Below are 13,057 nucleotides of genomic sequence, written 5' to 3' on the forward strand. Positions count from 1 at the left end.
ATTTTTAGATGACAATAATTTGTTTCATCCCTTAGCTATGGTGTCTAGGACACTACTTTTTATTTTAAAATGCACATAGTTCTAATATTTTTGCAAGAAGAACAGAAATGAAGTATAGGAAGGAATGGCTGAAATGTAATGATTTCTAAATATATGCAAACCCAAAATTGTTTTAAAATTTAACCCATGTAAATAAATTTATAGAAATTTTAGTTTAAATGACTATATTATTATGGTTCATTTAAAATATGTTACTGATTTTGGGGAGATGATGAGGTTCTGTGGTCTGATCAAAGATGGGCTGCCACAGCCTTTCTCGCTGATGTGATTGTCTCCCTCCTACGTCTCCCTTGCAGAGGCTCTGAGACTCACTCAGTTTTATCTTTTGAGGACGTTAAAGGATACCATGAATGGTGATGAAAAAAATAATAAAATTGGGTCCCATTTCATCTTCTATAGCATATACAAATGTAAACCATGAAGCACCCCAAAAGAAACCTTTGGTCTTCAGAGGTTCCAATATTACCAAATCTCTTATTGCGATGGAAGAAGGGAAAGAGAGTTTGTGTTGAAGATGCTAACCTGCACCCACAAGTTTTTAATCAGCCTGACACAGACAAATAGGCATCGGCAATACTAAGGCGGCAGTTACTATATATAAGTGATAGGTAACAGGACATAATGTAACAGGATATGTAAATGCATCACCCTTGCAGATAACTTATGTGGGTGATTTCTAAAAATGAAAGGAAAAATTATGATTACTATTTTCTTCCTTTCATGAGTTTCCTCATGAATCCTTCAAAAAAATTTGACTTAGCCCTCAGAACATCTTGGTTATGGAGAGAAAGACTGGAAGGTGGTATGAGAAAAGAAAACTGCTAGCTTCTTGTAGTGCTCAAGTTCATTTTCTCTCTTGGACTCCATATCCATTTTTAGCAATGAGAAATTACGTTCGCTGTGCTTTCTCTTTCAGTATAACACACATGCATTATATATGTGACTATGTGAAATTCACATGGAAATATTAATTACTAAAACATGTAAATCACAGTTGTGAGTAGCTCAACCTGCTCCAGATTTTTCTATAAAATTAAGCCACATTAAGAAAAATGCCTTAAAATGGTTTGATGTATTCTTATTTAGTTGGATAAATGCCTTTTAAAGTTAAGGAGGATGTGAGATGAAGAGTGGCTCAAGGAATAAAGATGTGAAATTATGAAATTTTTCATAATGAAAATAAAACTTTTTTCTCTTTTCAAATGCATGTTTCTGTTATCATTTCCCAAGGTAATCTCTTTTAATCATATTTGTAAAAATGTCAATACTAAAGTTTTATTTAAAATAGAGACACCTTGGGACATCTCTGAATACTCTGATTTATTGATTTAAATTACTTTGCTGGAATTTAAAGCCACTTTTTGGCATATATTTACTTAACTGAATGCATACCTTCCAGCTTATACTGCTCTGTGTTTGAACCATGGGTAATTCTGTTTCTACTCAGTAAATAAATGATGTAGAATAGCAAAATCAGGAAATGTCCAAATAACTTAGAGGATAACATTGTAAGACTTTCTCATTCGTATTTTGTGGGGAAAAATTAATTTAGGTGAAGATGAAGTCTGTAGATTGGTACTGAATATTTAGTAGCTCTAGGATCTTTGAAAAATATTGTGTATCAAAATTTATTACTTCTGAAATGTTTGTAAACTATATGACATTTCTTCCACATAGCTTGTTTTGCTAAAGAAAGAGGTAGTCATCAGCATACAACTTTGAATTCATTAGATATTTCAAAAACTTTAGTAATTCAAAGGAACAGAACACTAATAAGTATCTTAGTAACAAAAAATTTGGCAAAGACAATGTCATTAGTCACAGTGTCATGGGTTGTGTATGGAATTAAGTCTCTTTAGTGCTTTTAAAAAGAGCAGAAAGACGTTTGTGTATAGTGTCTCATTATCAGACATTCATATAGGTATACCTCAAGTCTCTGAGATTTCCTTTGTGAAGAGGTATCATTTGTAAATTATGACCTATGAGTAAGAGCATGTAAATACATAGGAGAAATGTTAATAAATCTGATGCTTTGTCTTGTGAAGGATAGTAACTCTGAAAATATTTTAAGAAATGTCCTACCTTCCTGCCTTTAGATACAGAGATGCTTTTATGTATTTCTGAATTCAACTGTGACAGAGGTGAAGAAGGTCTGGGTTGATAGGCTTAAATTCTTACCTCTATGCTTATTTATAACTTTTATATATTTGGGACTATAGAGTAGAGATGCTTTTCATATGCTTGTCAAATAATTCACCAGCTCTTGTTTGGAATTCAGCTAGGGCAAGTCCCAAAAGGGTCAGAGACAACTTCTTCCCTCTGTGTACCAAGAGGAAAGGAAGTCTCTCCTCTCTTCAGTACCAACTGTTCTGCACCTAAACCAGGCAACCCATTGTCCAAGGACCTGTCCACTTATGTTACCCTTCTCCTGGGAACCTCTGGTGTCAGTTTTGGCCTGATCAAAACTATTACTGTTCCCATCCACAAGAAAGCAGACCCCTCTGGCTTTTCACACTTGGGGTTACCTTTAAGATTTACTTGAGAAATTTTAATACTGTTGTGTTATATATAAAATATGTTTCAATGTACAGGTTAAGGATTACATGTAAACTAGTAAGTGATAAACTAGTAATTGCTTAGAGAAACGGACTTTTGCTACCTTGGCCAGTAAGGAAGATATTAGTAATTCAGCATATGCGAAAAACAGATTATCTATAGCTAGTAGTAAGATATATTTTGTGTAAGATGCATATGGCGGTTTTTAAAGGTTCATTCTAACTAATGAACATAATATGAATGAAATATTTTATTAAAATATTGAGGAAAAGAAACTTGGACCATTCCCAGCCATGACAAAATATTTGGGGGGGGGGGGAAATCCACTTTAACAATGTTTACATAATGTGTATGATAAAGCAGAATCTTTCATTGACAAATAAAAACTATATCCACTTTTATATCTTTGTCATAATCATATCACTATGTCTATAGGTCTGGGGCAGTCAAGACACAAATACTATTTTAAAAAATATTCACTTATAAGATAGTTACTTGGTATTTGAAATAAAGAATGTCTATTATAGGTTTGGTGTCAATTTTATTACATTTAAAGAAAAATTTAATACTACATCCTGGTTTTACATACAAAACTAAACTCCCTCTGCATTTCAAGGTACTTTATTGTCTCTGAAACATATATGTTCTCATGTCTCTATATCATCTCAGTAGTCAAGTTATTAACAAATATTGTGTCTACAATTTTAAGGCACCTTATTGATTTCAGGTTTATCCAGACAAATAAGACTCAGTTTTTATTCTCAAAAGAAAATTAAAATAACCCTCAAAATCCAGTTTGTGAGGGTAGGTGGAGAGGAATTGGGGTGGAGGAAAAGTACATATCTTTAAGAAGTGGTGTGTGAAAAAAAATTATATTAGAGAGATACAAATAGTGTGCTATAAGATTCACAAGAGGAAAATATTGTTCTAGCTGTCAGAGGCTTTATTGTGGATATTGCATTTAATATGAGAGATTATGATAAGTAAGATTTTACATGTGGGAGAAAAATTGCAAGCAGAAAGAAGAGTGCTTTTGCAAAGACATGAGCAAGGTTAAATGCACAGTGTTTGAGGAGAACGTGTATTTGCTCCCCATCTCTTCCACCCATACTGAACCACTGAAATTGACTCAAACTAGTGGTACTTTGTCTCATGACTTTCTTTACTCCCTCATCCTCCACATCCCCTTCACCTGTCCAGCTCCTAAGAAATTCACCTTAAACTATTATGAAACCTACTGCGAATCAAGAGATGCCCTTGCTGGGGGATTCAGATGCACCCTATGTCTTTAGTTACCTGCTTATCCCACCCTGCTCAGTAATGAGGCACAGACTGTGCTGCATGCACCGTATTACCCATAATGCACAGAAGGCACATAAGACTTAATGATTTTATAAATTATAATATCTAATCTTAACTTATTGAACAGCTAAAATAGGCTAGACATGAGTGAGTCACTGCCTTCAAGAGGCTCATTCTATAGTGCAGCGGTTCTCAAAATGTGGTTCCCAGACCAGTAGCATCAGCATCACTTACTAACTTGCAAAACAAACAAACAAGCAAACAAAAAACATGCAATTTTAGGACCCCACCTCAGACCTGCTGGATCAAAAATTCTGAAGGTTAAAACAGCAGCTTGTGTTTTAACAAGCCTTCCAGGTGATCTAACACATGCCAGTTTGAGAACCACATTAAAGAGAAATAATAGGAGACAGCTATGGCCACATTGCCCAAAGGCTTATTTGAGGAATTGATTTTTTAGCTGGCTTGAAGGGAAGAACACTCACACTGGAGCAGTATTTTGGAGCTGCAAAAAATGTAGAATCAGAAAGACTAGTTAGAAGTGTGTTGTAAGTCTAGCAATCGGTTATTCAAACCAGAACTAAGGCTCGAGAATAAGCATTAGTTGCTAGGATCTATTCTTTAGGACACGTGGATATAAAAAGGGAGGGATGGTCCTAGGTGAGTTCATATTCCAAACTTGAAAGGGTAATGGGGAACTTTTTGTTGTTGTTGCTGTTGAATGAAAGTAGGGATAATGAGTTTGATTTTAAATGTTAACATTCATTTGAACTACCATGGGGTTATTTAGAGGAGGATGCTTGCTCTCATAGTGCCTTGTGCTTTAGAATCAAAGATTTGAATGTGAATTCTGGCTTTACCACTTACTTTATTTGTAATCTTCACAAAGAAAACAATCTCTTTTTGCTCAAGTTTCTTCACATGTAAAATAGGTTTAATACTTTACCCCATAGGGCTGTTGTAAGAATGAAAATAAATATAAATAAAAGGAATGTAATATAGATATCAAGAATTTAGCATAATGAATTAATGGCACTTGATTTTACAGTAACCATTAGTATAGATGAACTGAACTGTTGGAAATATGTCACTAGAGTTCTTTATAGGAAGCAGGAATGGTTAGAAAGATTTGAGTGTCATGCAGAAAGTTGTTAGTAGAAGCTCTAGGAAGAGAAGAGATTATTGTAAGACCACATTAAATATTAGAAAGAGGTCTAATACTGAGCCTAGAGGAAATACCTTACATTTATTGATTGTGAGGAAGAAGATAAGATAGAGGGCATTAATCAGAGATGGACCAGGACCACATTCCTTTACTTAACCTAATCTGTTGTCATAACATTATTATTTACATTTTCCTACCCATTCTGTGTATTACTGTCAGAATATACTGTGACTTTGGAAATCTAATAATTTAGCCTGTGCAACAATATTAAAACATCTTTTTTGGTGTTGAGCTCAATATTTCACAGATTATCCAATTCCTTTTTGGATCTCTTTCATTATTAAGTTTTTTTCATTTGTATTCATAATCATTCTCTCTTAAGATTTTTTTACCTTATTTAATTCCTTCCCATTTTAGTGGATTATACTCCTATATTAGTGTGCACTAGGATCCCTTCTTCATTCTATCAAAGCTGCCTCTAGCTCCAAGTACAGAGAGATTTTCATTGAAGCCAATGTAAAGAACACTTTTAAATAATTTTTCATGACTATTTATATCTTCACATGGTTTCTAATTCAGGTCTATCATGCCTAATATTTTAAAACTATAGCCAGTAACTTAAGTGAAAAAAATGGAAAGCTAATCTTGAAAACTAACATGCATTCATTTATTTTATCTATTTTGATGTGTATGCTTTATATCATTACATTGAGCTACTACCATAGGGGCTCCCAATTTTTTTTTAAGTTGTAACATACTTGCCTCACTTTATCATACCATCTATTCATGTCCACCATAATCTGTCAATCATAAGAATCTCACTAGCAATTAAAGACAAATTAAGTTCAGCAATTCACTACACTTTATTATATGGCTAAAGATATCCTCTGTGAAGAGGATATCACAAAACCAGGGCTGGGAATCATTATTCCTGAAGCTCTAGGACCATATTTGACGTTGAATAGGACAGAATACAGTCCGATAAATGAGTGCAATTGTTAAGAATCATATATAGTAGAGAAGATAGAAAGTAGTGATGAAATGATCCAAATTATAGAGTTTGAGAAAGTACTAAGAAATAAGGAATATTTGAATAAGAGGCATGAGATTTGCTTGTTGTTTATGCGTATACAAGTATTGGGATGGGACTGATAGAGCTAAAACTTCCTTTGTTATTGAAAAAAAAAGGATATACAAAGTCTGAATTAGTCAACCAGCTTTATTATCATTCAATAATTTTTATGTGAAACTGACTTAACACTTAGGTAACTACTGAAATCATTCATTGAATCAATAATCAATAGATGAAATGGCTCTTGACTTACTGAGCACAACTGAATAATAAGTGTTTTTATTTTGCTAATCCTCTAGAAGTATAATGCACAGAGCAGATACAATTTCCCCATCACTACCTTTTACTGTTTTAAATAACATTTTCTTTCTGGTTTTGACATTTTATGGAAATTTTCCATCCATAACAGACAGTCCTAATTAGGTAATTCATGAATTTCATGATTTTCTAATTGGAATATTATTATTCATGAAATAGATACACTTATATTGTTGATTTTTTTTAAAATAATGTGTTTATTGCCAAAAGTTTAGGAATAACATTATAAAGAAAATATATATTGTATTCTTTACTCCCCTTTAATATAATCATTGTTAAAGGTGTATAAATATCTTTCTATGTTTTTTATAGATAACTTTTTTTACAAAAGTAGAATTTAATTAAATTTTCTATTTTGGGACTTAATTTTTCCACACAACAATTTTTCTATCCCTTACTAATGGACATTTACATAATGTAAAATTCTTGATTGGCTTATACTGTATTCCAACACATATGTTGCACATTTATTTACTTTTATCCAATCATTTCCTTATGGTAGTAATGGAAGTAGAATTTGGGAGCCTAAGTTATATACTTCATATGGATCTTGATATATATTTGTTTACTTTGTTTAAAATATCTTTAATGTTATCTCAGTGAGAGTAGTAAGGCTGATTAAAAAGTAGTAGCCCTGGCCAGTTGGCTCAGCAGTAGGGCATCGGCCTAGCATGTGGAGGTCCCTGGTTCAATTCCTGGCCAGGGCACATAGTAGAAGTGCCCATCTGCTTCTCCACCCCTCCCCCTCTCCTTCCTCTCTGTCTCTCTCTTCCCCTCCCACAGCCAAGGCTCCATTGGACCAAAGTTGGCCCAGGCACTGAGGATGGCTCCATGGCCTCTGCCTCAGGCACTAGAATGGCTCCGATTGCAATGGAGCAACACCCTAGATGGGGAGCATCGCCCCCTGGTGGGCATGCCAGGTGGATCCCGTTTGGGCGCATGTGGGAGTCTGTCTGACTGCCTATGCCCCCCCTCCCCTTCTCACTTTGGAAAAATAAAAAAAAAGGTAGTAAATTTATATAATTTTCTGCTGTTAAATAGCATTCAGCTATAAAATTGAAATGTAATCAAATTATTAATTCCTCATCCAGAAAATTCTACTTTTTCATAAAAAAATTCTACTATTTGGAATTGTGTGTCAAAAAGAACAATGAAGAGTGTGAAGGAACAGGATAAACAGTTTGCACTGAACTTTACACAGGGAAACACCATCTAGCCTTAAATTTTTTATTTAACTAGTCAGTGATTATATCATAAAATAAAATGAAAGAAGTTGGTAGATACAAATCAATGTGTAATTAATTCATCAAGAATGGATATGCTGAAAAATGGTCATATTATTGACTGCTTTAATGTAGTTAGCAATTATTTGAATAATTAAATGATAAAAATGTGGTTATCATTAAGAAGTTGCTCATAAACTCTTGGTATAAACAGTATGTTTTCTCGTCCAAATCTGGAACTCAAAATCTGCTTCACAGATTGTTTGGCAAGCAAAATGAACACTTGGATTTGAACACACTTTGCCTCGATTCTTGGCTGATAGAAGTGGCTGTCGGGACGCTGCTTAGCTATCAGAGTAATCAGACTTCATGTAATTACCTATGGGCACATAATAATCCCACTTATATATAATAGGAGCATTTGACCAATTCTATTACTTTAGTTAATGTACTTTAATGTGACTTTTTTTTCCAAAAATTGGCAGATTTTTATTCATATTAGGCAAGTATCTAATAATCGTTTTGATTTATATCTGAGAAGCCTTGAGGTTTTAAGCATTATACCATTTCACTTCTTTATTGTCCTAACTCTTTCTCTTCACCATCACTCAATTCAGCTATAGTAGAGGTTATAATTTAAATGAATTCTCATTCATTATATAAACAAAAATCTCACATTATTCTACAGTGGCTGCGGTTCAGAGTACATCTTTATCATAGTCTCTGGGGATCTGTGCTGCTTTTGGTGGAAGCACTCATTCTGCCCAGCTAGAGCATTACCTTCCAGGCAGAAAAATGAGTAGCAGACAAAGGCACCCATTTCCTTTTACTTGAGTGCCTAAGAAGAGACTAGGATCACTGTTAAGACCATTTGCTCCAACCTCCTTGCAATCTAGAATAAATTTTGACCTAATACATTTATATAACATATCCTGGAAAATCTAATACATTAGAGTTGTGACAAAAGTTTCTTTCTTTTAAATGTTAAATGTATTTTTAATCCTTGAAATAATAAATAGCTTGAATGTGTTTCTTTAAAGCATAGTTTTAGGATTTCAGTTACCTGATAACTGCATAACTAATCTATCTTAAAAGGAAACTAACAAAAATTATTATATGTTCAAAATATTAAAAGGATGATAAGTGAAATAACTTAATGGATAACAGTTGAGCCATTTTTGAGGTGATATTTAAATAGTATGTCTTCATTAAACATAGCACATGATATTTTAAGTTTACAGAGTCGTTTGGAACACATTTTCAATAACTGCTGCATTGGAGTAGTATTACTTTGTCATTTTTTATTCTATCTTATAACATGGTAAAGGTTTGTTTTGTTGATGCTATCTCCCATGCATCAGAATGTTGCGCTGGCGTGTCAGTACTGGCTATTGGTAGTATAATATCGGTCTAATCTTTAGACACTCGTACCATATGTCTCTAAAAGATGGTGTCGAGAAAGCATGTGTAGTTTCTCAGCTCGGAACATTGCCAAATCCTTGTTTTCAGGCATGCAGATTTTAAAATTGTATTTGTGTATAGAGTGTGGATCTAGACCTTGTGCAGTATTAATGATAACATTATTTCTTTAATTCTCTCTGCTTTGATGTGGTAAATGTCCGTTAGCTTATCTGATGGCGATATTGGACTCTAATACTATAACATGGTTAATCAACTCGAAGATAAAATTTCTTTCTTATGTATATATCTCCTGAAAATTTGTAGGATGGTACACCAATTATGTGATTTTCTTTTCTTTTTTTTTTTTACTAATCTTATTAAAGGGGGAGAACATTAAATCTTTGAATACTGTATCTCAATTTTATTGTAATGATTTTGCTGGTTACCAGGTGGGGTGGCAGTTGAAAAATTTGGTGAATGCACTACGAGAGGACCCGAGTGGTGTTATCTTAACTTTGAAAAAGCGACCTCAGAGCATGCTTACCTCAGCACCAGCTTTACTGAAAAATATGAGATGGAAGCCCCTTGCTCTGCAGGTAATGAAGCTTAATCATAAGTCATACACCATCATTTTAGCCATAGATTATCTCAGTACTGCTTCTTTATTGTGCCTCATCTCAGCAGCATATGGATTAATCTTGTATGCTTTTGAAAATTTGTTTGTGAAATGATCTCTTCACAGCTTATTCGAATCACCTTAATTGTAGTGAAATAAGAAAGTTTCTGTAATTAAAACCCAAATAATAAAGAATTTAGTCTTAATCTATAAACATTTAAAAGCAAAATTTCAAACAAACCCTAAGTTATTTCAGCCCAAATATGGATAGAAATAAAAAATGAGAGGTTTCAGTTTCAATATAATCTATTTAAAAGTTATCCCCATAGTCACTTCTTGAAAAAACTAGATAATAGTTTATATAATTTTTAAAAATCAGGTCATAAGACAGTAATAGTTATTTATTAATAGTAAGTAAAGGAAATTTTAGATAGAAATTAAAATGCACCAACTGATCCTGACTGATCATTTGTCTCTTTTCCACCCTCTAGGGTGGTAAAAATAGAGAAATTGTTGCATTAGAATTTCTGCATTTTTCTTCAGCATGAAACTTCGCCCTAAATATTACTCTGGATGTTGATAAGTTATATTCATTAGGAAGCTGAGTTATCTTGGAAGTTACAAATATATAATTCTGGTTGATGAAAGACAGGAAAGCAATACATTTTCTGCCATTTCAGTCAGGATATAATCTTTAAACAATCATAGAAGAAATTTTGTCCTTCATAAAACCTGCATTTTAAAAATAGGAGACTATTACCTTTCTTAGAAGTATAATTTTAAATAATTTAAATTGCCAATTGAATAAAACACTGCCCATTCATATTAACAAGAAAAGCAGTATATGAAAATATCATTGTTATCACTGCTATATAAATTTGTATTAAGTTCTATATTAGTACCTTATACCATTCTTAAAATTTTTCCCTAAAATCCTAAATTCTCCCATATACATGAATGCCCTTATAGATCATAATGATTTCTAATTATTTAAAACTTTACTACTTATTAACCTCAAATTTTCATTATACTTGAGTAACAAAAACATAACATTTTCTAACATTAAATCATTACATTTTTAATGTGAAACTTTTTAACTTTCAAATTAATATATATAAAACTGTATTAGTATTTCCAAATACATTTGACTTGCAGTATATTTATCATTAAAGATTTTCGATAGTCATTAAAGTTCAAAGTTCAATGTTTGACTCATCAAGCCATAGATTAAAGCTCAAACTTTACCATCACATCATTTTATTTTCTTGCTGCATTATAAGTTGCTTTGTTGTTCTACTCTGTAGTTTTCTATTGACATGTCTTCCCTAAAGAGCCTTCTTCAGTGTCTGAAGGTGGGAACCCTGAAGAAGAGGCCCACACTTTCAGCTTTTAGGTTTTCTTCTCTATGTATGTGTAGTTAAATTTACATTTTTTTCTCTAGTCTCTTCTATTTCACACTGAACACCAAAAAGACATTAGTTTCTTGTTGATCCATGAACTTGGAGGGAATCTCTCTAGAAAATAAATTGGTAATTTGGTCCCCTTTTGTACTCCTTTGCACAAGCTCAAACTGGAGAATTAAGGTAATGGCAGTTAATCACTTTTATATAAAATGTTAAAATTATTAAAAGACCAACGTTTCTTTTCTGCAACATATACATTGGTATGTGTGTTCAAAGCTGGAGAATAAAGACTTCAATTTTTAAAATTATCTCACATCATTCCTTAATTATAATATAATTATAATAGATTTTTAAGGTACTATTTCTAGGTCAATTCCCAAATGCCAAGAAATGTGCCTCATAAGATCACTATAATTATATTTACTCGTCATTGCCTATTCATTTACTCTGAGTGTATTTGTAGCTTTGCTTTTTCAGAAGGCTGAAATGGGATTTATCTACAAGTGCTTGTATGCATTGACATTTTTGTAAATATGTTATTTCAACTGAATTTAGTTTACCTGATATGTATTATCTAAGCTCAACGCCTTATAGATAAACAATACTGTTGGGGGGGGGGGGAGAAACCTGCTTTCAACTTCTTGGGAAATTGTTTCAGAGGTTGTCTTCCTACAGAGCAAAAAGAAGTGTATTTATTTTTCTTATTGTTTTATTGAGTTTATTGGGGTGACATTTTAACTAAATACTTTCTAGTGATGGTTCAACAAGATCTTAGGAGTAAGTCCTCTAATATAAACCAGAACCACCAGATAGATCCCCCTGGAATCGATTCTGAAGACCTGAAATTGTATCATCACAGGGTCTTTCTTGATCTTAAGGCTTTGGCCTGTGCTAAAATACAAAGACACTGGAAGTGTAATGGAAACTATCTGGTCAGAATATTTATAAAGTGTAGATTTTGATACACCCATAGATGTACAAAACTCTGGGGTCCAGTATCTGGAGATTGAAGGTAGACTGCCTCCAGAAGGAGAAAAGTCAAAGAAATAGTGGGATGGTCTTGCAGGTGGTTTTGGATTATTTTGTGACTTTGCCTAAAGCCACATATTTTTCCTAGTGGCTGAAAAATGACCTCAGATGTGGAACAAGTGGTTAATCCTCTGTGCAGACACAAGTATCATTCTTATTGTATTCTTGCTTCTGGTATGTGTACAAATATTGGTGCTAAAATGCTCATCAACTCATCTAAATATAAATATTCAATGGTCAAACCTGAAGAATTAGACATGAGGTCATTTTTTTTTTCATGGAGTATACCATTGTTCTAGTAAGAATTATTTTAAATAGAGGTTACAAAAAGAAACAATCTGTGGCATTTATTTAACTCAATGTGTTTATTTCACCTTTTCCATATATCAGGTTTAATTTATCTACTAGCATTTTTAAATAAAATACGGCCAAGTTAGTATAGCATGGAGGTAGACATTGATATACATCTTACAATAAACTATATTCTAACTTAAGGAATAATTATTTTTTAAAACTAACAAGGAAATAATTTGTACCTATAAAAATAAAACATAACCTTATTTACCGTAAGGTAAAAGACTGTTAAGAAATATCACATGTTTTAATGGAAGAATCTTTATTCTATTGTCAATCAACTGCAATGATGAGTTTTGATTTGGAATTTCTTTGGGAAATCATTCATGGAATTATAGCCAAATAAACAAAAGCATACAATTTAGCTTCATGCTCATAGAGCAATTTCATTAGTACATTCAATGAAATTTGGCAACTCTTTTGTTAAATTCTTAATTTCTCAAAGATTTTACAATAGAACTGAAAGATAATTTAGTCAAATACTACAAGGAGATTTAATCTGGAATTGAATTCGGTTGCCATCTGCATCCACTTACAAATAGTAGAGATGTTTCTTCC

The 13,057-nt window shown here is 32.8% G+C and overlaps 1 protein-coding gene across 4 annotated transcripts in view; it reads left to right on the forward strand.

Annotated features, from left to right (window-relative positions):
• Positions 1–13,057, forward strand: part of CNKSR2 (connector enhancer of kinase suppressor of Ras 2) — a 257,028-nt gene that overhangs the window by 131,602 nt on the left and 112,369 nt on the right. For 3 of the 4 annotated variants that reach the window (XM_066357908.1, XM_066357912.1, XM_066357909.1), the window contains exon 9: positions 9,547–9,693. The exons of the other annotated variant lie outside the window; for it this stretch is intronic. In XM_066357908.1, the coding sequence (XP_066214005.1) occupies positions 9,547–9,693 (147 nt within the window). The remainder of the gene's footprint in view (positions 1–9,546; positions 9,694–13,057) is intronic. 4 annotated transcript variants of the gene reach the window in all.

This window comes from Saccopteryx leptura, chromosome X (assembly GCF_036850995.1).
Source record: "Saccopteryx leptura isolate mSacLep1 chromosome X, mSacLep1_pri_phased_curated, whole genome shotgun sequence".
NCBI lineage: Eukaryota > Metazoa > Chordata > Mammalia > Chiroptera > Emballonuridae > Saccopteryx > Saccopteryx leptura.